We start from the raw sequence: 25,275 nt of genomic DNA on the forward strand, positions 1-25,275 counted from the left end.
ATAGTGGCTGCTGGCTCAATCCTTTTACAAGGCGAAGCAAGGGAAAGGATTGAGCCAGCGGTCACTATGGAGGATGGTACTCAGGCAAATAAGATGTAGCTTGAACAATAATATCTGGACACATTAAGTTAAAAAGGGCTGTAAAAGTATTTCATACCCATTAGAGCCATGACAATGATCACACACACCACACTTAGGTATAAGTTATAATAAGTATTAGAATGGCCATTTAATTTTGTACATTTGTAGCCTTCTTTCTCAATTCTAATAATGTCCAAGGCATAAGTTTCTACAGACTAAAGCATATGTACACTGTACAAAACAAAATTTTTCCATGCTGACAGTCAAATAGTGACAAGATGGTCTAGTACTCTGTCTAGTCTACATGTGGAAGCTTTGGCCATTGCAGATACAACTTTACAAATCCATCCAGTTGTTATGAGTAACTTCAGTGACTTGTGCCTTACATTCAGTATATTACAGTACAATAAATGCATCAGTGATGGACATAAGAGAATCATTGATCTATCCTGCGTTTAGGACCAATGGAAGAAATGATTATTACAATTTAATGTTAAAAAATTTAAGTACGATGCAAATTTGGTAATGAAACTTGTCATTAGATGCAAACACTACTGTAAACCAGTTTCAACAAAAGCAGAAGTGAAAGGATCAAATTTTCTGCTGTGCAACTTCTCAGCCTTCTTAGGAAGAATAATTCACTACTTCTGTACATGACTTTGGAAATGTGACTTGAGTAGTCAAGCAAAATGAATATACATGTACATGTATCCAATGACAAACATTTAATATCCACAGTTATCTCAATGCCCACTCCTGGTTTTGTTCATGACAAGTAATATTGCAAATCTTTTTACAAAATTGAAAAAAAAAGTAGCTTCATTTATCTAGCTTCCACTTGCAACCTACTCTTTCCTGTACAACACACTTTTCCTTCAAGAAAATTTTTCGTACAGCATAGTATCCATTCTATTCTAGCTTGTTCTAGAAAATCAGCTGGCATTTTAATATTTGCCAAAAATTTGACGGAGAGCTCTTAGTTCTAAAGTCCTCTCAAAAGGCTAGCCTCCTTCGCGGCCTTCCACAAGTCCCGGCGTTTGTTGTTGGAAGTGATCATTCTACCTGCACGAGACACATCCTTCTCGCAATCAGCACTCCCACTAACAATAGACTCCTGCGTCCGCACAAGGACGCGATGGAGTCATGGTATCAGAGATTACACTATGTTCAGAAGTTCAATCCCTGTTACACTTCCTCTGAGAAACATTTACATTTACCTGAAATAATTAATGATGCCAGACTATTCAGCATGGAAGCTAGAACAGAATGTGTACATGGCTACTGGGGAGGACCCCACACGTCAGACCCCCTCCTGACCCACAGCACCCTCCCCCTGGCCCGGATGTGCCCCTCCCCTGCAGGTAACTGTCATGTGTTCGCAGGACGGGGCTTCAGGATCAGCTTACCGGTCTGAAACATTGAAATATAGAGAATAAATGAACACAAATCATAACATCACACACAAGGTAACAGTTATTCAATGATACATCAATGAAGTTTAGACATTCATAAGGCCTTGGGGAAAAAATGTTGCATTTCCGATTTCAGTCCTGAAAAAATTAGGGTCGGTAGGTAGGGATTATCTTACTTGCTTTGGCATTCTTTGGAAGTGATTTTTGATATACCACCACATTTTTTATCGATTAATTAAATGTAGCACACTCACATCATCACATGACATGTTGTAGTCAGCTAGAACTGTCCGACATCTCTGTGCTATTCTGGGGAAAAGGAGTCAAGGACAATTTAAACATCAACGTTAAACATTCCTCCACTTTTTTTCTCTCCAGTAGTTGCACCCACCTTATTGATCTACATGTGTTCACACACACAATACCACAGTTACTTTTTGTCCCTCATATCATCACAGTTATCATATTCCTTGTCTATAAATCACAGCTAGAAGCCATGGCTGTCTCCAGCACCAATTCCTCCGTCCCAGGATGGAAATTTGCTTGCTGGGACGGAAAAAAAATACTAGTTCCCCCCATCCATCCCAAAAATCATGACATGAAACTGCTGTCTATCATGAGCTTACAATGACACCTTTAAGAATGCAATTAAACAACATTGGCTCTCAAACAATGAGTTGGACAGGAAAAAATTCAAAGCTGCTAGAAGCCTGGCAGAAAAGGATACATGGAAGGAGCGACGACTCGTTTGTGAATCCCCGCCAAGAACAGGCCCACCAGCACGATGCAGCTGAGTGTGAAGAAGGGATGGTTCCAGAGGGACTGCAGGAAAGAGACCTACATGACATGATAATAGCATCAAGACACGTCACTCGTTCATCAAGGCTCCAAATATTCACCCACAACCTGAGGTTTGCAGAAAACACTGAAGCTAACACTCATTGATAAATTGCAATTTTGCATGTATACTGTATAGTATCAAAATATCTTTGTATCATACAGGAATTTGCATCTCTCATGCATAATTTTGGACAGGCTATATGATAATTACGTTAATAACCAACCTACTCCTCTTTGTATATGGTGTCATAAGCCCTGGTCATTTGCTGTAACCACCTCATAAAATCACTGTGTTTTACGTTGCTGACTGGATTCCCCCCCCCCCCCCCCTACTTTTGCCCCTCGCGGGGTCATTTGGGGGTAACTTATGCAGACTTTGTGATTTTATTCCGTGATTATAGCAAACGACAAGGCGGTATTGGTCATTAACTCTTGATTAACTTGTGATAACTAAGTCAGATTCAGATGTATCCATTCTATCTACGGGGTTGGTGAGGGTTTGAATAGTTACCTGAGAAGTGCGAGGGTCCAGCAGCCAGCCCCACGCCCCCGTTGCTGTACACACAGACACGACAATCAGGATAACTGTCAAAGGAAGAGAGAAACATTGTCTCAGATTTTAGAACTTTCCATGTCCCACAAGATTGCCCCCACACTACCAGGGAGGCTTTTCAATACCTCCTTGGCAATACAAAATATACATGTGTCATATCAAAAGACTCAAAGTCCAAAGGAATTGAGGCTTTCAACTCTATAAGTTAGATGCTGATGGGTCTATACTCACTTCTGCATCTGCCTGTGGACGGCCCAAGAGATGCTACATACTCCATCAACCTCCTTTCAAACGCCTTCAGGTCTGAAAATTTATGACAATATTTTGAGAACCAGTAAACATACAAATTTATGACTAGTGCCATCAGGTACATACTGGGTTTAGGTGAAGAAATTCGGGTCTGTATAAAAGGGGTTAAGTCACAGAAATGCTAGACTAGTTAGACGTTGACGTTGGTAAGTCGGTGTAATTTTGTAAAATGGAAAACAAAGCCTGCAATTCTCTTGAAAAGAAATACCTTCCGTTTGTTCGAGGGAATTTAGTGGATACGCCTGAGAACCCGCCATCTTGCTTCCTGTTATTGGGTCAACAGGGGTCAACCGGCCTAATTAACATATTTTTATGTGATGCTATTGATGATTGGTTCAATTTCCCGCGGAATGTGTATCTGCACCAATCAGAGATAAGGTTTTAGAGGTGTTTGGATAGGTTGTCCCACAATACCCTTCGAGTACAAGCGTGGCTCGTCCGCACATTTGCTTATTCCGGTGAGTTCGGTATTCTCTTAGATATTTCTGTCAGGAAATATATTTTGCCCCACAAAAAAGCAACCCAGAGGTGCCAGAACGCTGTTAGGCTATTTTTCCGGACGTTTGGCGTTTCTATGCGTGTTTATTTTGGTCAGAATTGTTGTCCCGATAGGGACAAAGAACCTTTTTGGCTTGGAATACTTGAGTCAAGATGGCTGCCAAAGTTTGGGCCATGACCGCAAATTTCTGTTGATGTTTTGCACAATTTTCGCTCAGGAAAGAAGGATTTTGCATCGACAGACGGCTATTTTGGAGGCATTTGGACAACGCAGATTTTTTGGCACATTTTGATGTTTTGGCGGCGCACGTTTTCACTATATACGACTTGACAACTCGTGGTTGCTTTTAACCCCAGCTTAATTTTGATCTCTTACTTCTTTTTTTGGCTCGTAGATGATAACGAAATATTATCTACGTTCTGAGGATCTCTAGACGTAAAGTGGATTATGTGTTCTTTTGATTGTTTAGGGTGCCTAGTCTCCAAACTTCTCAACCTGTGCAGCAGAAATACTTTCACTTTATTCAGTGTGTTGGAACTTATAAAATTTTAAATTATAAAGTTACCACGTATGGGAAAAAGAATGCCTGCTTTCCAGGTATTCAGTAGTTTTCATTTGGGTTATTCTAGCCACATTGTAACAAATTTGTTAAATACTATTTTCAGAATTTGGCAAGTAGACAGTAGAATTCATATGCAAGTGAGTCTTCTTCTGAGTTCCATTGTAGGAACAATGGTATTTCAAACTGACATGTAAAAGGTGTTAACTGCAGGTGCATTTTTATGGAAATGTCTGGTAAAATCACTTCTGGTAAAATGTGCAAGATGTGTTTGTAATTTTTTGTCCAAACTTCGAAGTACAACATTAGAGTCTGGTTAGATTCGCTCGTCGATGTTGGTCACCCATCCCGAAGAAGAAGATTCTCTGAATGAAAACTTAAAAGTGGTCAGAAAAGACTTGAAAGGTTTAGTTGAAAGTCTGTGCTCAATAATTTGTTTCAGGGGACTCAACAGTGTGAAATGGGTTAATACTAGTTAGCATATTCGTCAAGATCAATTGAATAGTGGTTTGTAGCATCCTTAGCAGGCTACATATGAGTCAGGCTTTTCGGGAGCGCATATCAGTTGTAATTTCTGGTGGCATATCGGTTATATTTAAACTCCTGAGGCTAGGCAGTAGAAAAGAAGAAGAAGAAACTCCTGTATTTTATCGATGCGACCCTCAAGAACTGATACGCCACTGGAAAAAAGCATAATATAAGCCCAAAGAAGCCAGCTTCATAAAGTCTGCTGTAGAGGCTTCTAGATAGCGTGATCTGGACTCAGCTGGAAAGACTCTGTCCATTCTGTTGGAAAGTGGTTTTGTGTCGTATTGTTTGTCTTCTCTAATCTCTGATCCATTTTCCTGGCATTCAGTCAAACTTTCACTACCACATAGTGGGCACAAGATAAACAAGGTCCTGACCACACTTGAGCTTTGTTTTGACTAGCTTTCCAAAAGTTTACTGGGTGTCTTTTTACAGTAACCTCGTTGAAAGTTTGTGTAAAGAAAGAATCTTGCCGTAAGTTTGTGTGAAGAAAGAATTTGGCCCTCTGCTGCACAGTGTTGGGAAGTTGTTACTGAGAGAGAGATTCTCACCCCTGTGTTCCAAACCCCTAAGGAGTGCGTGGTGTCTCTTGTGCAGAATTTTGTGCTTTTCGAGCCCGGCGCCAAAATGAGCAAGGATGGCAAACGGGAGGACTCCAAGGAGCGGGATCGAGATGACCGCGACCGGCGCCGACCGTTGGTCAGCAGCGACACAAACGACCCTAGGTCGATAAATGCCCGAGTGTTCATAGGTAACCTACCTACTGACAGAATGACCCGACAAGAACTGGAAGACCAGTTCTCCAAATATGGACGTGTCACAGGTAAGTTTTGGCCTTGGTTTTCTGTAGGTCTATCCGTAAGTGACTGTCCTTAAAAAAATTAACAAAAGCTCATTACAACTGCAAAAGACAGTAGTTTATACAAAGTTTTTATTCTTGCACCTTCTATTACCAAAATATGAGAACACTACATTTATGATAGACACTGCCTATTAATGTTTATTGTTTGCAATTTTTCTGTCTTATATTTAGTTTTGTTTTCTCTTGTGTGCTTACAATCAAAATGAACACATGCAATTTTTTATTTCTTCCAGCCTATATTTTGTGATTGTGGAGTCCAAAACTTTTCCTTTTGCTTGTTTACCATCTCTGTAGCAATTTCTAATTTGAAAGAAAGATACAAAATAACTCAACCAATATTGTAGTAATTTCCTTCCCTAATGCCTGTTATAGGTGAACTAGTGTTTAATGCATAAGAGCTTGAATATCTAGGGTAGCGGACAATTTTGCCACTTCATCCTTTTTGTTCATTTTAGACCACACTTTCCTTTCCTTGCCCTAGACTAGACTCTAGTCTAGAGTCAAGTCATGCGGCGTAATAAAATGATTTTAAAACCCACCATTCCACTGATACATTTTTATTATTATTTTTGATCCCTGGATTTCTTTTCTTTTTGCCCTGCTGCGCATCGCATCATGTTTCAACATTTCTATGATAAATCTCCAGTGATCTGGCACCTCTGGCTTGAATTTTTGAGTGTACAATAAGTAGATTTACTAGTACCTTCAAGAAAGTAATATTTGTAGTAATACTAGTTGCATTGAAATAGCATGCTAGAATAATGATAACTTCAAACTTGGAAATATGTGGAGTGGGAGGTATGTTCTTACACCATGTATATATATAAGAGTTCTTTTTTGATGTACCTAGAATGTTGTTATTGATAAGTGTCCTGTCCTGTCATTGTCAAATTCAATTTGTATCATCCCAGCAGTTTTTTTTTTCAGCAGGGCTATCCCTTTGTAATACTAGCCATAGTCTAGCTGGGCAGCCCTGGCTGTGCTGAACAGTAACTAGATGAAATAGATAAATAAATAATCTAGTTACAGTTACAGTGACTCTCACACCCTTTTATCTTTATCCCTTAGATAAATAATAAACAGTCCCCTCTTTAAGGCTTAGGTCACATTTCCAAACAGGGGCCCGGCCAGGATATTTCAATGAACGAAAAATTGAAATGTATACCTAGAAATGCCCATGAATCTTATTTTAACACTTTGTGTGTTTTAATGTATTTTATATCATTCTTTTCGCTCCCGTAAGCTGCCCCTGGGCGGGCCCGATTTGGAAATATCATCCAAGCCTAAGGGTCAAGCCAAGATTAAACAAGTCTGTGCCTGTGTCAATAATCAAACTGCACTGTTTTCTTTAAAAGAGAAGGGGTATATTTTGTACTTACAGCAGGCCATATGGGATCTGGCAGAAAGTCAATGCTGAATGGTAGTAATGATATGGCTGTCAAGATAACAGTATATGACTATCAGATTGCATTGGATAGTGTTTGGCTCTTCAGTGCCCTTTGTGCAAGCAATCTTCATTGGGTGATGGCCTTTGGGATGGATACCGGTTCAGCTTAATCAGGTTCAAGTGCAGGGTTTTAGTTTAGAGGTTCAGGTCCAGCAAACCGGTATCTGCCAGTGAAGTGAAGGTTCCAGAGACATTGAAATTTTAAAAAAGACCAGTTGTTATTGTGAAAATACCTGCAGGCTTTTGAGACACCTGGATACTAGTGTTTAGTTCTTCAGGGATACCAGTTCAGCTAAATCAGGTTCAAGTGCGGGGATTTTCAGTCTAGAGGTTCAGGTCTAGCAAACTGGTAACCGCCCTAAGTGAAGGTTTCTGGAAGCACTAAAATTTTAAAAAAGACCAGTTCTTATTGTGAAAAGACCTGCAAGCTTTTCAAAAGAGACAACTGGATACTTGTGTTTAGTTCTTCAGGGATACCAGTTCAGCTAAATCAGGTTCAAGTGCGGGGATTTTCAGTCTAGAGGTTCAGGTCTAGCAAACTGGTAACCGCCCTAAGTGAAGGTTTCCAGAGCCATTAAAATTAAAAAAGAAAAAGAACAGTTCTTATTGTGAAAGACATGCAGGCTTTTGAGACAACTGGATACTAGTGTTTAGTTCTTAGGGGACATGTTTGCCAACTACCATGTCATCCTGACCATCTGTTTGTGCCCTGTGTTCCAGCATGTTCCCTTCACAAAGGCTTCGGGTTTGTCCAGTTTGCTGAGGAACAGGATGCCAGGGAGTCAGTCAAGGGAGAAGCTGGCAAGGTTATAAAAGGCTTCAAAGTTGGTGAGTGCTGTAATCTACTACAGTGGTAACACATCATATGATGTGTATTTTACTTTGAAACATATCAATACTGAATTCAATGATTGTGAGCTTGTAAACCCTTCAAGCTGATGCCAGAAAGATTTAAGCCAGCGAACAGTAAGTAGCAGAGCTGGTATTACAAGAGAATACGACTGGATGTTTGGTATAATTTTTAGGTATTGAATTTGCAACACAGATGTCATGCAGTATCAGGTACCCATATACCCCAGACCTACCGGGTCCTTTACAATTTTCAGGAAATTAACAAAACAGATGTTCTTGCTTTACCACACCTTTTCACTCTTTTCCTTTCCTTTCCTTCTTGAATCTTGAATCTTTAAACACTATGTGCTCTATTTGTACTCCTATAGAATTCCGTATGCATGCCTTTGTCTAATAGAAGCATGCTGATATTATGTTGCATGTACCTGTAGATATCAAGATGGCAGCTGAAGGCAGGAGAGAGCGGAGACCCCCCGGGGGAGGGGAACGAGGCCCCGACCGCGGCGGCCCTGAGCGCGGAGGTCCCGATCGTGACAGAGATCGCAGACGGTCCCCACCCAAAGCCAGAGACCCCTATGGAAGGTGCGAGACTCTCCATGTATTTTGTGCATGCTCATCCAACATTAGAACTTTGTAAACTTGTTTGCACACTTCACGTTTATAACCTAGTGGGGAGAGTGTTTACCTTTTGTTCAAAAGGTTGCAGGTTCAAACACCCATAGGGTCATACTAAAGACTAGTACATACTGCTTTCTCTGCACAATGTAGCTAGTCCTCACCATTCTCACCAGGATTTTTTTAACAGCGTGGGGACATCTTCACGAGTGGCAAGTGGCACATGAATGAGCATTGTATGGGTTGATCTGGGGATGTCTTAGGATTTCCTTCATATTGAGGGCCAAATCATAGAAAATAAAGCAAACATTTTTTGCCATTCTAACAAAACAACATAAAATTGCTCGTTGAAACAATGCAGCTTATGGGATACAAATCACAATGGAGGGGCCCCCTTTACTCAACTGCGCTGACGAGAGCCCAAGACCTGATATACACATGCATGGGCAAAGCTCGAAACTAATACCTACTGCATGCTATTGTAAGGGAAGACCGCTCTTTAGAAAGAGGTAACCTATAGATCTAATTCCAGAGACCCATACGATCCCTACTACGACAGGGGACCGCCAGCCCGACGAGACAGGTCACCGCTGCGGGGAGACGACTACGACGAACGCTACCGAGAGTACTACCGTGCCAGGGAGGGAGACCCCTTGTTAGAAAGGTCAGTACAACTAGCTGAAAAAAGTTCTTCGAATTCTCACGAATATGTTTGTCTCGTGAATATGTTTGTACCTAGAACTATGGTAGAGTAAAACTTGTTACTACCAAGTACAGTTGGAGCATCCTTTTTAGATAGCTCTCTACAACGCTTACAGCTAGAGGTACTGAGGTTGGGTATGACAAGTCATTCAGTGGCCAGTTGCTGCTCTGCCATGGGCCTGTGAAGTGTGTTGTGTGTTTCGTTAAAGTACGGTTATACTATACAGATACAGATGTTTTGTTCACTTGCAGACATATCAGTGGACAGGTGTTGCAGTATGTTTATACCTGAGTAGAAGTGCCGAGCAGCTCATTATGTTTTTTTTTCCTTTTTTGTTCTTAACAGTTTGTTTTATGTAGGGATGCAGGTAATAGTCTAGCCTTTGAATATCTTAAGTCTATTTGTATTGCCAACTTTTCAATTAGCCCCCATCTTCCTAATAACCAATGCACAAAGTTGTACATCCACTATGCTGGTGGTTCATTACACAGATATAAAACACACTGCCAGCAAGGTAAGACATGCTGCTGATTTCATGGGAATCAAACCCATGATCTCTAGTCCTGAGGAGAGCCTTACAGACATCTTCGAACCGCTCCTCTCTTCTCCTTCCTTGCTTCACTTCTGCTGTATTTCATTCCAGACGGATGCAGGCCCTGAAGAATGCCAACTACGACGTGCTGAGCGATCCCCCGAGGTAACCTCCTTCCCTTTGTTTCAGGTCTCACTCAGGTGTTTCGGGTCTCACTCAGGTGTTTCAGCCCTGGCACAGTGTCACATTTCAGGTCTCCAGAGCACGTCAGACCAATGTTGTTGTAGGTTCCACTTGCTGTCTCCACATACATGTTTCACCCAGAGATCGTAATACCTTTCCAGTATACCAGGGTGCTGTTCATTTTGTGCTTTTCAAGTGGCAGCTTGGATACACTGTAATGATAGCCTAGGACAGTTTCCTATAATGGTATATGCAAAAGGTTACCTCCTTGTACCTTTTGTCAATACTGTAGACTACATCGTCTCACTTCCTCAGTATGCCAGGGTGCGTGTATGCTTTCGTATGCTCTCAAATTGTTTTTTTTTACCACTACTATTGACAGCTAAAATCCTATAGAACATTTTCATACAGTATCTGGAAAAGAATGTCTCCTTGTGACTTTAGACAGTATTGCAGACAGCATATACTTCAGTTGTTTTTCATCCCACATCCTAAACGCTAAGCACTCTCAACTATTGGGAACAACACTGGTCTCCTTCATACAGTATGACGTTTTGGGTGAAAAGTACATTGGTTCTATCAGGTAGAAGCAAGTAATCTAGTAGTATCTCCTTATGTTGACAATGGTGTCATAGATCGCATTTGTGGTCATTTAGTACAGCTTGTTTTGCAGATGCCTTTGTCTTAGAAATGATATTGTTTTGAACCCTAGCTGTGTGGTGTATTTTCAAAGATTTTGCCTTTGAACTTGAGAACCGAGTGATACTGCTGCACAGCAAAATATGACCTGCATTCCTTGTTGATTGTGTCCATGCAAACATGTTTGTGTATGTGTGTGGTTGTTTTTGCCATGCTTGCTGTATGTAACCCACCATCTTTCCCATCATTGATACAACTTTTTTTTTTTAAGTACAATGCTAAGCTTTCTTCCAACACAAAGGTAAACACGGATCAAAGTTTGAACGACCACTGTCGCCTTGTTCAGGATCAATACTGACAAACAATCATCGTCCATCCTTCACTGACAACAGAGATAACATGTTAATAAGATCATGTGTGTAAATCTTGTGAGTTTACGTTCTCAAGTTATTGGTCATCAGTATTGATCCTGAAGAAGGCAACAGTGGCCATTGAAAATTTGGCCCGTGTATACCTTTGTGTTGGAAGAACGTTTAGCATTGTACTATGACTACTACCAACACAGATGAGCTTCCATCCATGATACCTTTTTTTTCTCACACATTTATTTTGATCATTTGTTATGAAGTTGTATGTTATGCCCATTGCTGTGTTGAAGCACCACATCGAAAACTGTGTGTCTGGGATAAAATTTACTTCAGGTGTGGTTGTATCTGCCATGCTTGCTGTAACCCACCATCTTCCCCATCATATAACATTTTTTTCTCACACATTTATTTTGATCACTTGTGATGATGTTATACTTGTATGTTGTTGGGCCCATTCCTGTGATAAAGCACCTTATCAAAAACTGTGCCTGGGATAAAATTGACTCCAGTTGTGGTTGTATTTGCCATGCTTGCTGTAACCCACTGTCTTTCCCATCATGAATATAACTTCTTCTTTTTTTCTCACACATTTATTTTGATCATTTGTTTTGAACTTATTGTCGGGCCATTATTGTGAAGAAATTCCTCATCAGAAACCTTTTGTCTGGGATAAGAAATTGACTTCCATTTTTGTTCTTCTGTTTGTCCAGACGCGAAGACCCGTACGCAGACAGGAGAGACCCTTACGCACGTGAGCGATACGAAGAGATGTACCGTCGCTATGACGATATAGGTAAACGTATGTTGAACAAGCCCTTTTTTTGCGGTGGGGTTTCAAGGAAAACTATGATCAGTGCCAGTAACTCTTCCAATTCACCTCTTTAAACTTACTTCTTGCCTTTCTTATCATTGCATGCACATGTGAACATCACATGCTATGACTACATTGTTGACGAACAAATAGTTACTTTCTTGCATGTCTTGGGTTATTGTCCCTATTAGTTAATGAAAAATGTACAATGACGATTTGTAATGGTTAAAAGATTTAATTTGCTCAAGTTTGGGTATACATTACCAGATGTTAGTTGTGTTGATGGTTGTTGTAAAATTGTCCAAGTATAGAAAAAAAAAGGAATTTAATACTGAAGAATCAGTATTGATCCTGAAAAAGGTGACAGTATTTGTTGAAAATTTGATCCGTGTATAATTTTATGTTGGAAGAAAATTATCTTTGTACTATGATTACTACCAACACAGATGAGCTTCCATGATAATTTGTAGAACGAATTGTTTAGATATTTCTGATATTTGTCGTAGTATCGGCCTCCGCTGCGGCCGGCCGTGACCCCCCTGAAGGTATGGGAGCGGCAGTACCTTGTGATTTATTAACCCCGTGTGATGTGGCCTTGTCTAGATTATGAAGAGTCCCTACATTGTGACAGTCCTTTGTAGATTACTTGTGCTTCTGGTACTTTTACATTCAAGGAAAACAATTTACAACAGATTGCTGCATTTTATAGGCATCTACACAGGAGTATTTATGTACACCTTCACACCACATGAACTTACTACTAATACCAGTACATACACAGTATTGACACTGAAATACATAGATGCATACATTTAAGGAAAACAAGTTACAACATACAGAGTGAACATATGACAGATTGCAGCATTTGTACGCACACACACTGAGACACGAAGGAATTTTTTCATAGATATACAGTATTTATGTACACCTTCGCACCACATAAATGTACCATCACGTATACCGTATCTACACTACAAAATTCTATCTAGTATGCTTTCCTGTGCAGAAATATTTAGAACAGTGCTACAGTTAACTGAGGGATGTGATATGAGCTTAGTTTTTAATGTACATTAATGAAAATGGCATCTGCTTGGATGAACCTCAAAATCATAAGTGTTAACTTTTTATTTTAATAAAAGCTCTAAAGCTTGTAATGTGAAGATTTCAGATTAAACAACTAGTAGCAGATGTTGACTTCATTGCTTTGAGATATAAGTAAGAAGTGGTTCTGATTTTGCACACAGAGCGCCGAGAGGACCCTTACCGAGGAAGAGATGACTATGAAGAGCGTCTGCGTGCTTACGAGCGGTACTATGAGGAATACGCCCAGGAACGGCCGCTGGACTGTGAGATCATTGTTGTGCAGAAGGCTCAAAGGTAAGTTGTTAAGTTTACATTATATGTAATGAATTCATGCTTTTACAAGCATCAGTTGGTGGAATGGTTTAAAAGTCAATGAACTGTTATGACTTATTGTACAGGTAGAGATATTAATGTTTATGTATGTATCTTTTGTGTACCTGAAATAAAGAATTAAAAAAAAAAAATTAAAGAAAAAAGCTATGAATTGTCAAGTTTTTTTTAAAGTTAGCCATGTGATTAGAGTTTATTCAGAGGATTGAATTTGAATACTGTAATTTTTTGTAAGAGACTTGTACCAAGTACAGGTTAAAGCAACCCCCTGGTGACTTCTTTCAAACTGTAAGTATGATTTTGTGGGACAGAAAAGAGCATGTGAAGTCATGGAAGAAATGTTGTTTCTTGAGAAACTATACCCTGAGTGTAGGATAAAGAAGTTCTTAGTGGCTATCTCTGAACAGATGTCCCTGGCTTGTTAAGCTGTAGTGATATAGGCATTCAGACAAGTTGCATATAATACTAAAATGTTACTGAGAAGGAAGAGAGTCATGAAAGGAATGTCCTCTCTTGCAGAAACTACGCCGAGATGGTGGAGCGTCGTCTTCGCGACCTGCGTCTCCTCACGGACATGATCTTCCTAAACGAACAAGTGTCGCTGGCACAGGCTCTGGACGACGTTTCCCGGCGCGGCGTTCTGTACGCGGTGATCGTTACCAGCCAGCACGAGATGCACCGCTCCGTCACCCTCAACATCTTGCACGGCACGCCACAGGGTAAGTCCGCAAAATTTATCCTGACTGAAACAAAACTCTCCTCAGACTTAGAAACGTCTGATACTGTTAACTTTCTTGCTTTGAGATCTTTTTTGCTTGTGAATATCTTGGGGATGGCAGATATTTCTTGAAAAATGCTGACCACCCCCATAAGTCTTGTTGTTGTACGACAATGTTTCCAAGCTCCGAAAAACATCAGATACTGTTTGCTAAGTTTTTTTTGTGTGTATATCTAGATATATGCCCAGATATTTCGCGGAAAACGCTGACAGACCTAAGAATACTTTGTCGTTGAACGAAACTCTCTTCCAGCTGTTAAAATCGTCTGATACAGTTTATTACCTTGCTTTTAGATGTTTATGCTTGTATGTATTTTGGGAATGCCCAGATATTTCATGGAAAGTGCTGACAGACCTAATGACTCTTCGTCGTTGAATGAAACAAGCTTCGCCTTAAATTTTGTTCCCCTTACCAATGGACTACACACCTGCTTTAGTGTTTGAACATCTGTGTGGCCCAAGGGCCATACTAAACGGAGATGGGCGCTGCCCCATATATGACGAGGTTTGGGAACGAATGAACGTTTAGCTTAACCATTTAAAATATAAGAACTAAAGGAAATCTACATCTGAGGAACATACACAGCACAAGATGCAAATACAGTAATATACTCAAGATATGTTAGTGTATCAGCTATTCCCACCTTCTGGAGAAATGAATAAGTTTTATGAAACAAATCAGGAGCCGGAGTTTGACGCGAATGCATGTGTACATGTATATAACTGGTTGCAATTTGTCCTGAAAGCTTAAACTGCACCAAACTTTTCATAATGTCACCGTGGGATGAAACATTATAATCTCGATGCGATTCAGGACTCATTTGCGAGCAAGGACACCGTTTTTGCGAAATCAAAGGAATGAAATTAATACACTTGAAGGAACTAATATGCTCTTCTTTTAAAAAAGATTTTGCAACAGTTGTTGCTATAAGCGACTGATGGTGATCTATTTTTTGCCTTATAAAACAAGTCGTCAAATTGAACAGAAAGATTCTTACGTGAAATCCGTGGAATTGATTCCGTAAATACGTGAATAATCTATGAGATAGTCTGCATTGGAGTGGACAATCCCTTTACTGCATCTTGTAGTGTTGGGGACTGATAGATTTACTACGTACGTAAGAGTTGCGTACGTAGTGATGAACGCTCACTAAATGCGAAGATTTTCAGAAACCACAAAAGGCAACAACGTCCATACTAATAACAAAGGCACGATGGCTAAGTCTCCTTCTTCCACATTTAAACTCTGCTCAAATGTTTTGTACGTTTTTTTCCTGCCGCAATGCTGACAATAATAATAAAAAATAGTACGTGTTGATGTACTGCTGCGTTTGCTGTAAAACTTTTGCCAATATCTAATCAAGAGCGCGGGGTGCCATATCGATTGCACCAAAGTTACAGACAATATTATACTGCAGATACAAATGGCTAAACACTTTGAAAAGCTCTCAACATTTCTGCGTCTAAACCAACTAACCTTTGCCATCATACTTTACCATGAAAATGTCTGGAAAATCAGGACTTTATGCCATTATTTATGACAAATACAAATATAAAGGATCATGCAATTCACTGTAGAAACTTAACCATGCCATAAAACATAAATCAACTATTCAACTTAACGATCAGTCAGGCAACACTGCAATAAAGAACTGCGAATTTGAAACTTTGTCTGACCCTCGGGATAGTGCTTACAAAGTTAACGCGTAACAGTACCCACAATTATCAAAACTCGCGGCAAAAGGACATTTTGCGCTTGTCTCTGTAATATGGTTCATTTTTACCCCAAAGGCATATTCCATAAAAAAGCTCTGTATAAAAATCGCACGGGCCGTGGTTGATTTTTCCTTTAAGTGGTTGTGTTATAAATGTGTTTTTTCTCTTTGATTGAAATGGTTAAAACAAGTTGGCGTCAAGGATACTGCAGCTGCAAAAGTTACTTCAGATGCATGTCTAATAAGACAAAGAAGGCGCGTTACAATAAAGTTATCAATGCTACACAAACTGTAGCCGTGTCAAGTCCAATGTCTAACTAATCCACTGAAAATCACCAAATAAACAAACTTTCAATCTTCTGCTTCATTCCATGGAAGGAATGTGGTACAATGTCTAGAGACATTCAGCCTGCCACTAAGCCTTTGTTTTGAACAATATTTTTTACACTTAAATAACAAGTTTGATATTCCACTATCCCAGTGTATGATACAATTTGTTGCCGATTGCTCAATGTTTTCATGCTGTATAAATATAATGGTGTACGATTCTCTGTCAAATGTGTTTAACCCTTCTTTCTTTTTCTCCATTTTTGCCAGTTTTCCGACAACATTTTGGACGACCTGACCGTGGATCTACGCTCGTTTAAACAAGTCTATAATATGTCACTGAGCTGTTCTCTCCTTTGCCCCCCACCCAACAATACAAGAATTTTCAGGGCCCCTTGCCTACAAACTTTCCAAAGATATCCATATACATGAACAGGGTTTATTCCAAAGAGGGGAACAAGGGTGCTGCAACACCATGCCCTGACCATGCACCCCACTGTGACCTATCTGTTGTTATGTTTCACATAAAATTCACTGTAAAGCCCCATAAAATGGAAGGGAAGAAGCTTTCCTTCCAGACCATTGCTCTGCTCCCTCGCAATGATCTGCCTTGCAACTTTTTCCTAGAAAAACCCCCACCAGGTATTTTTTAAACAAGGGAACAGGGCTCACTCACTGCGCCCTCATGCCCTGGCCATGCACCCACTTACCCTTGATCATAACATTCTGATTGACCAGGGATCACATGAGGCCACAATCTTCATGTGTGATCACGTTGACCGATGATGATGATGATGATGATGACAATCTTCAACTGTGACCTGTCTGATAATAATTTTGGCCCCTAGGAAGCCATTGAATGCTCCATTTTAGAATTATCAAAAATTCCACACCCTGGTAGGGACAACCCTATCTCCCCCTCCTGGTGGCACCGCTTAATTACAGTGCTCCCTCTTGCAATTTTTTTTTCTAGAAAAGCCCCAGAGAACAATTCGGATTGTCTAAGGTAGTTACAGCTCAGAGGTTGGGCACTGGACAATTTTGGTGGAATCGCGTTATTTTCACTGAAAAGGTAAGGGGCCCTGAATTTTAGCTCAAAAGATCCGTTTTGTGGTTTTGGAAAACGAATGAAATGTCGAATGTCCCTTTCAAAGTGGAATTGTAGCCACTTCCTGAAGCGTGATGTAAGACTTTGCCCATAAAAAGTCATGATTTTCTGCAATGAGGACAAAGCTTCAGAGAACTAAATAAATTTCCCTCCTGTAAAAGATTCCGCTTACATTTTCCCGATTGTTGGAAACAAGCAACAGCTCTGTAAACCTAAGTTACTTGACTGCATTTTCATCCATTTCGCTCACAATATTTCTCCGGTTTTGCTTTCCATTCAGGACGGACCCAGGCTTTTCTGACAGAGAAATCCACCTGGGAGTTTTTTTGTGGCGGATTTTCACTTCTTGTGTCCTTGTTGCCTTGACAACCATGTTCTGCCCTTTCTGCCCGTCTCAACAGAACACAGGAACATGCCGCTAGACGATTCAATGCAACTGGTCGCGCGTAACTTTGAACGTTACATGCAAGACCTGCGTGAACGACAGGCCGCAGAACGAGCGTCGTCAACAACGGCAGGACCGGCCGCCACCGGCGAGCCCAGCCCCACGATCCCCCAGCTCCTGAATTTGCTGGCGGACGGACGTCAGGTGACGGCGGACGAGATCGCACGAGTCATTGAGTATTTGCAGGACCGCCGTAGCCGGCTTCTGCAGATACAGGGAGGACAGTCGGGGGCTCAGCAAACCCCTGGTAAATACCTTTCTGTTTTTGGTTCATAGAGTTTTTTATCAATCAGTGACTAGTTTTGACAGGTAAACACACATACACAATTTTCGATGACTATCAGTCCATCTTGATCACGGAGTGACCTAGTTCCCGCGAGAGTCACGAGAACTAGGTTGAGACTTGCGTGGATCTTCTGTTATACCTTGCTGTTTTTGAAAGCTAAGTAGTTTCATGGTGCTGTCTTTAGCCATCGTAAGTCATTCCATCTTTTGACTGAGTTTCTGAGTTTAGCTTTGTATGACAGAGACATTTTAAGACAATTCCATCAACCTTGACAGACAATGATCAATGGACAAAGATCCAAATTAACAGCAAACCCCAGGTAAACATTTGGCTAAAAACTTTTCCTTGGACTATAGCAGGGCTCTAGCCAGCACTCATCATTCCATCATTTAACAGATTTGCGTGTGTGTGTGTGTGACAGAAATATTTCAAGACCGTTCCACCAACAATAACAGACAAAAGTCAGTGCTTAAAGATAGATATTATCGGTGCTATTGTTTCCATTTTGTTGAATATTAACTGTGGTATTCACTTGTACCAGCATACCAGCAAGTACAAAACTAATGTACTTCTTATACTTAATGGAGAAGATATACTGATAAAGTCATTGCTTTTTCTCACTCCATTAATTTGCTTCCATTGTGTTAGCTTGTTAGTAGCCAGTTGCTACTATAGTACGCAGTACTCATCAGTTGAAATAGCAAATACTTCTTACAAGGGAAAACACGAGCATCTTGATTGAATTTTTTTTCTCTTCCTTCTCTGTCAGCAGCTGGAGCTCCTGGCCCCGCGGCCCCGTCGAACGTGGGCGGGCCGCCTCCTGCCGGCCCCGGGGCCGTGCCTGGGGTGAACCAGCAACACCAGCAGCAAGCCGAACTGCAGGCCAAGATCCTCAGCATCCTCAACCAAGACGGGAACGCACAAGCGTCTCAAGCAGGACAAGCCGCCGCAAAGGCCGCCGCCATCGCCTCACCCGCGGGAGGAAAACCCCCGTCACTCCTGGACATATCCGTGCAGCCGACCAGTCACCTGAAGGGCCCATCGACGCCGCAGCAACAGGCGGTTAACCAGTACGGGATGGCGCAGCGTGCACAGGCGGCGCTACCGCCCAGCAGCCAGGCCACCAGCACGCCCAGCAGCCTCAACTTTGACAACCCAACCGTTCAGAAGGCGCTCGACAGCCTGATCCACTCGGGTCCGAACCTGCTGAAGAATCTGAGCCAACCGGGGCCGCAGCAGACGCAGACGCCAAACACTAACCAGACCGCGTCCCACATGGGCCAGTACGGCGGAGGCCAGAACGTGTCCGGGCAGTACGGATCTCCCCAGGGGATGGGGCAGTACGGGAACCCCCAGGGGCAGCACGCCATGGCGGGGGGGAACCACCAGATGATGGGAGGGGGGATGGGTGGTAGGAACCCGGGGATGGGGGCGCACGGGGGCCAGATGATGGGGGGAGGGATGGGGAACAGTTTGCTGGGGGCTGGGCCGGGAATGCCTCGGGGGCCGGGGGGGCCCATGGGCGGAGGGGGGATGGGTGGCCAGCGACGATATTAAGACGTTGTACCTAGAATAATGTTAGCGGACCAGTTAAGGAATATGAAAGTCTTGTGTAGAAAGCCAGACATGTTACTGTACTCCGAACATGTTACTTTACTCCGAACATGTTACTAGACTATGGCAGTGTTGTTGACTACTGTATACATGATAGACACTTGAGATACCTTTTATTGTTTTTTTGTTTTATCTAAGCAGTAATTAAGTAGCTTTTGATAGTTTTGATGTAAAGTTCGGAAAATTAAGCTAATTCATGTAAATCATTGTCTGTACTTGATGATGTTTAGAGTTGTACCATAAAAAGCTGCTTATTTGTAGGTCCCTTGAGATTGAGTTTAAACGAATAGAACATGTATGGTAACAGCATTAACAAAAATGCAATGGCAGTATGACTTTATGGTAGTGCTTCTAGTCTATTGTAGTAATGGTATGGTATAAAAAGTTGTACGTTCAGTACTGAAGAAAATAAACATGTATAATACAGCTACCGTAATAGTCGAGCGTACTAACACTAACAGAACAATAGTATTGTAGACAGCTACTAGTACTACCACATTTAAAACGTGTGTGTGAACAAGTCTGTACGTCAATGCTTAGTGTACATTGTCTTGTTCAAATCAGTCTGTTTGTAGTTACATTTAACACTGTTGAAGAAGCACAAATAAAGTGGATGTTCAAATTGAAATGCTAAGTAGTGTTCTCTGTAGTCCTTGAGAATTAAGGAGATGCTTTTTTTTTAAGTTTCTTTACGCTGCCTTGTTTAGTTTTTGTTTAGCTTAAGACATGTATGATGCTAGAATATATCATCATATAACCATGTACTTGTATGTGCGATTAGTTTTATCTCGAATACTCTGCATTGTAGATACCTTCTGCAACGATGTTGATTGAATAAAGCGATTCCTACTTCATACCCTCATACTCAATAAACGTTTTCCCAAAACTAGGTGTTTTCGCTGTATTTATCTATGACATGTATGTATGTTTCTATCATGTGATGAATAGAAGTATTGAACAGATGCATAGTTCTTCTGTGTTTTCGGTTGATGTTGTTTTTTCACTTCACAAAAGACCTGCCTTAGACCTTTCCTGTATTTTACTGTAAAATGTTTCTTAGGAGAAAGAGAGAAGCTATTGCGGAAAGCTCACCATAGTCTGTTTTGCTAACATGTGGCAATCTGTTCGTTTGAATTAGGACTTGACATGTCTGTTTGTGAATGAATATCAGAATGGGTCCAGAACAACTATATTTGTTATAGCAGGGATCAGAATGTGTACGTGTGCGAATCTATGCCATCTACATGTACACAGTATGCATACACATCACTTTTCATAAAACATTTTGGCAAGTTGAAAAGGATTCCAAATAATCTCAAGGTACAAAATATAATCCTCTTTGGGATAAATTTTGACTTCTGGGTCACTGAAGGTCACCCTAAATTTGCATCTTATTCAATTTTATGTAGCTAATTCGAAATGCATATAGTACATTTTGTATTTGCTTACTTAAAAGTATTGCACAAGACCTAAGTTCATGCAAGAAATTGACATAAATCTAGTTATAAAATTTATTCAGTATAAAAAGTTTTTCTTTCTGTACATGTTTCATCAATGGTCTCTACTGCTGTTCACTGTGGTGGACTGTTACAGTTTGAACAAAGAGCACAATTACATCACATATAGTGGTGCGTACCTAAACTCATATTCAGGTTCAGGTCCGGATTCAGGTCCAGCAGTTCAGGTTCAGGTTTGGACTTTAAGTCCAGACCTGAACCCATCATTGCATATTATGTGCACTAGAATTTTTTTTTTTAGGGGGAGGGGGGATGGTGCATATAAAATTGCATGTTATGAATTGAAATGCAATGTGAAAAATACATGCAAATTATAAACAGCCAGTGTAAACACGAAAAGTTTTTTGTCTCAGTGCAAATTTCACTGTAAGGTTTTAAATGGTTTAGAAAGGGAATATTAGTGACAGATAGCTTTTTGCAACTCCGGACTTGGCTCCGGACATTCAGGGTTTTTTTTTGGACTTGGACCTTAACATTTTAGGTCCAATTCCAAGTCCGGGCTTAAGGTACGCACCACTAATCACATACATGTAAGCTCTGGACAAATGTGCCATGTGTGTACTATGTGTACGGTGTGCATGAATGTGTGTGTGAATAATTTACATTTCAGAATGCCAGATCAGCACCTTCTCCACACTAAGAGCACTCTTCTTCTACCAGTTAAAACCTCAGCCAAGGCCCCATGCAAAACGTCTTATTGCCAATTGGTTAAAGCCCAAATGTGCCATACACTACATGTCATGCATAGTAGCTGTGTGATAGATGCAACTACAGTGGAAATGGATTCCTATTTAATTTGAAGTCAGCAACTTTTAATTAAATCAAAGCTGTTACTGTTGCCTACTTCTGTTCCCCCACAGAACTTTTTTGCTTCCCATCAGTTGTATTTGCATACGCAGGTTGTAATTTACTCTTTTATAAAAGACACTATTGTCAAGAAAAGGATATAGCCTACCACTCTTAATACGAAAGGGTATCTCTACTTGAGTACCTTTTACCACAGACTGTCAAGTGCAAACTGAACAAAGCTCTTAGTTAAACGTATTTTGTTAAAACAACACAAGTGAAGACAAGTGAAGAACTCTTCACAGTGTGAACTGCCCTTAAAGTTTCAGTACATCAGGAAATCTGTCTCAAATGGCAACAATTTTAACATTTCTGCAGTGCCAAATAGATGTTACTGTTACTCATGCAACTGGATGATAATGGAAATGGTCAGACATTTCAAGTAACTTCTATTTGGGGTATCTTATTTATTACCTGAATGTCTAACCTTCATCAATGCACTTTTGCAGTTTTCTGAACGAAGCAACAGTGGAGCTATACTTTTTACAGGCATTCTTGTGTTTTGCCAAATGAAAAATTCAGATTGACACCTTATCCAATCAAGTCTCTTCAGACATGCAGCAAAAGTATCCTCTCCAAGCAGAAGTTGTGCATGGATTGGCTCTGAGAAACGGGCAGATCAGAAGGCTTGGAGTTGGAGAGTACAAGAATCTACCACAAAGCCCTCCTCCCACCCAGTGCTTGGTCACTGCGCTATCTTGCACTCTGTGGTTATATTCCATACGACTAAAAAACAGTCCTTTATGAGTTTATGTCATGATTTGAAATGGCACTTTAACTGAGTCGGACTTTACTCCCCCTTTCCACTGGTTGGTGACTGCACTGTGCTCTTACTGCGACCGACAACGAATGTGTCTAACCCTCGATTTCATACTGGGTATATCATATCCAATAAGCAGGCATAATGGACAACATTCAGGAGACCCTGAAACTACTGACGTGTATATTTACCACTGTATAATATATAATACTGAGGCCCTGACTGAAGCTGTCGACCGTCTCCTGAGACAACAAGAGCCAAAGGCACTGTATAATGTACCTGTCATTAGACTATGTTGATTTGATTGGATGACATCCTCAAGGAACCCTAAAACTGATGTGTGTGAATAAAGAAAAAGTTTGGCAAAAGAAACATGTTCATTATGAAATCTAAGTGGAACGAGGTAGAACAAATGACTGAATGTATTACTAGTAGTATAGCAAACAATGTTCTTTCACATCTTCAGCTTTGACATTGGAATTGACTTAAGTATTCTATGACATTAGTTAGCATTTTCTGATTTTTTTTTTGCAATCCATGAAATGTATCTGCTCATTTTGCTGCTGCGTACTATTATAAACAGCATTTTTTTTTTTTTTTAACAGCTAAATGTGATGTGTAGGAGGCTGTCATCCATATAATCAAATCAATATGGCCCTACTTCATACTACATGTACTTGCTATCAGCCTTTGGACAGGTCTTTGCAAATAAAGGATAACTATGAAAACAAGCACCAAAGATTGTTCAGTGATGTTGCATAGTTTGTACACAAAGACTATTGTATACTAGCCATGGAGCCAGCCTTTTTTTGCTTTAATTTGCTCTCTCAGTGTGTCTTCTGTAGCCAAAAATGGAAGCAACCAGGAGAGTGGAGTAAAGCTAAAAAGCCTGGTACCAATGCTGCTTGTTTCTGGCACTGTAGGTTGCGTGAATGGTGACGTGTAGTATGGTACATGTAAAATCACGTCGAAATTTGTTCAACAATCCTTGGATGATGTCGTCAATGCCCGTCCTGGTTAAAAACTAGTAATTAAACAAACAAAAAGACCTCCAACTTGTCCATCCTGGTGAATTTATGGTGATCTGCATGCCTTCTCCTGTAAGGCACCATCGGACATATTGACACTGAGTAATTCTCATCAGCAATGCTTTATCTACTGCAATGTAAAGGATAATCAGTGGAATTATCATAATGCATCAGGGATTTACCGTAATGATTGCCAAATCACTACCACAAACCCATGAAGACCCTTGTCTGACCCATAATTGTTGTAGAACTATAAGCCTCTACCATGCAGCAGGTGAATCGACCAACTAATCTGAGATCTGAAAAATTACATTTTCTTTAGTAATAGCATGACATTCTCTCGATTATCATGCGATTTTTAGTGATTGAGAATGATCTCAGGTCCCCAAGTCCCATCCTTTATGATATGGTATATTTTCAGGTGATAAATTCTGTGGTCCTTCTTGTGTCGTGATCAACTAAAACGGGCAAAACCCGTTGGCTCCGTGACGGGGGCTATACACGGTACCAACTATCAGTATCAGTTATATATTCATACATCATATTGGTGTCGGACCAATCCAAGATTACGGGACCTGAAAAAATTAGTGCACTGGATTTTGACCCAATTAGAAAATGAACATATTATATCGGTAGGCGTTTACGTATTTTATGGCTTGCCAGTCCGAGAAAATAATGAGTGAAATATAGTAAAGTTCTTACAGTCAAACTTGGTCTAAGTTAAAACAGGCAGATAATATTGTTTACATGAAGATGGGATTTTAAAACGCCATTGGGATACTCCACCCTCATAGATTCCTTTGTAGCGAAATGGACCGTTGTTTTGAGTATAGCCCATTCACAAGTTTTCATAGACAATCAAGTTCAGGTCCGGACCTTGACCTGATTCTCTGGACTTGTAGCTCAGTTTTCTGTACTGGTACCCACCCCTGTATCAGTTTAAGTCTTCAGGATACCAGGAAGGGTAAATTTAAAAGGTCTCAGCTTCATTTCGACTAAACAAGCTAGCAGACAAAAGTAGTGACTGAAATAAAGCAATTTCATTTTTTGCTCCTGTGTCATGTATTCTCTGTGTCTTATTGTACATTGATAACCAATACTATCATACATTTTATGAACAAATATAATCGCATTTGGATGATAAAGGAAGATCCCACCTTCTGAAGTAGCCTTCAGTCGTCACTAGCAAGACCCACCCAAATACCAAATATCATTACAATCTATCCAGGTGTTCTCTTATCATAATATGCTGATTTCAAATATCACAACACAGAACAACACACGCACAGCCCCACACAAAACAAAATTACCCTATTTTTCTCATGGAGTAAACTAGCTTGCAATTTGAACCATACATGTGTACATAGCACAGTTCTATTTTATTTATAATTGATAAAACCTAATCTCTGCTTGGAGAAAAAGTCACATACAGACGCAAATGCACACAAACACGGCACACACATGAATATCAATTTAAAAAGGACACAACCAAGAAATGTGGTACTGCAGTGCTGGCCTGTTGCCATTCTCTAACAGCCCAAGTATAGCATACATGTGGTATTCAAATACAATTCAATCTCTACAACTTGATAAAAAACGGATATTTACTTCCGGAGTTTCAAGTGACATCCATCACTCTTCTTCA

General features: G+C 40.5%; 2 protein-coding genes across 16 annotated transcripts; one reads left to right on the forward strand and one right to left on the reverse strand.

The window, feature by feature from the left end:
* Positions 1-210: 210 nt before the first annotated feature.
* Positions 211-3,581, reverse strand: LOC118417024 (nuclear envelope phosphatase-regulatory subunit 1-like). 2 transcript variants are annotated; one of them, XM_035822370.1, is made up of 6 exons: positions 3,404-3,581; positions 3,118-3,189; positions 2,845-2,918; positions 2,221-2,315; positions 1,748-1,802; positions 211-1,491 (listed from the first exon to the last, which is right to left on the reverse strand). In XM_035822370.1, the coding sequence occupies exons 1-6, from the start codon at positions 3,450-3,452 to the stop codon at positions 1,450-1,452; spliced, it is 387 nt and encodes a 128-aa protein (XP_035678263.1). In that variant the 5' UTR covers positions 3,453-3,581; the 3' UTR covers positions 211-1,449. The 2 variants fall into 2 exon arrangements, with proteins under 2 accessions (XP_035678263.1, XP_035678262.1); XM_035822369.1 differs by having other exon boundaries at positions 2,221-2,330; positions 3,404-3,580.
* Positions 3,558-20,338, forward strand: LOC118417022 (nuclear receptor coactivator 5-like). Of its 14 annotated transcripts, none has more exons than XM_035822354.1 (12): positions 3,558-3,653; positions 5,379-5,604; positions 7,811-7,918; positions 8,374-8,524; positions 9,090-9,221; positions 9,904-9,957; positions 11,693-11,781; positions 12,300-12,338; positions 13,038-13,170; positions 13,726-13,925; positions 17,536-17,826; positions 18,635-20,338. In XM_035822354.1, the coding sequence occupies exons 2-12, from the start codon at positions 5,409-5,411 to the stop codon at positions 19,420-19,422; spliced, it is 2,181 nt and encodes a 726-aa protein (XP_035678247.1). In that variant the 5' UTR covers positions 3,558-3,653; positions 5,379-5,408; the 3' UTR covers positions 19,423-20,338. The 14 variants fall into 14 exon arrangements, with proteins under 14 accessions (XP_035678247.1, XP_035678248.1, XP_035678249.1 ...); XM_035822355.1 differs by having other exon boundaries at positions 18,638-20,338; XM_035822356.1 differs by having other exon boundaries at positions 11,693-11,775.
* The last annotated feature ends 4,937 nt before the right edge of the window (positions 20,339-25,275 follow it).

This window comes from Branchiostoma floridae, chromosome 6 (genome assembly GCF_000003815.2).
Source record: "Branchiostoma floridae strain S238N-H82 chromosome 6, Bfl_VNyyK, whole genome shotgun sequence".
Lineage (NCBI taxonomy): Eukaryota > Metazoa > Chordata > Leptocardii > Amphioxiformes > Branchiostomatidae > Branchiostoma > Branchiostoma floridae.

Coding starts and splice junctions, on each gene's coding strand:
- LOC118417022 (XM_035822354.1), top strand. CDS start 5,409: ATGAGCAAGGATGGCAAACGGGAGGACTCCAAGGAGCGGGATCGAGAT. Junction 9,958..11,692: donor GTGCTGAGCGATCCCCCGAG/GTAACCTCCTTC, acceptor CTGTTTGTCCAG/ACGCGAAGACCCGTACGCAG. Junction 13,171..13,725: donor GTTGTGCAGAAGGCTCAAAG/GTAAGTTGTTAA, acceptor CCTCTCTTGCAG/AAACTACGCCGAGATGGTGG.
- LOC118417024 (XM_035822369.1), bottom strand. CDS start 3,452: ATGGCGGGTTCTCAGGCGTATCCACTAAATTCCCTCGAACAAACGGAA. Junction 2,331..2,844: donor TGGACCCTCGCACTTCTCAG/GTAACTATTCAA, acceptor CATGTCATGTAG/GTCTCTTTCCTGCAGTCCCT. Junction 1,492..1,747: donor ACAACATGTCATGTGATGAT/GTGAGTGTGCTA, acceptor TCAATGTTTCAG/ACCGGTAAGCTGATCCTGAA.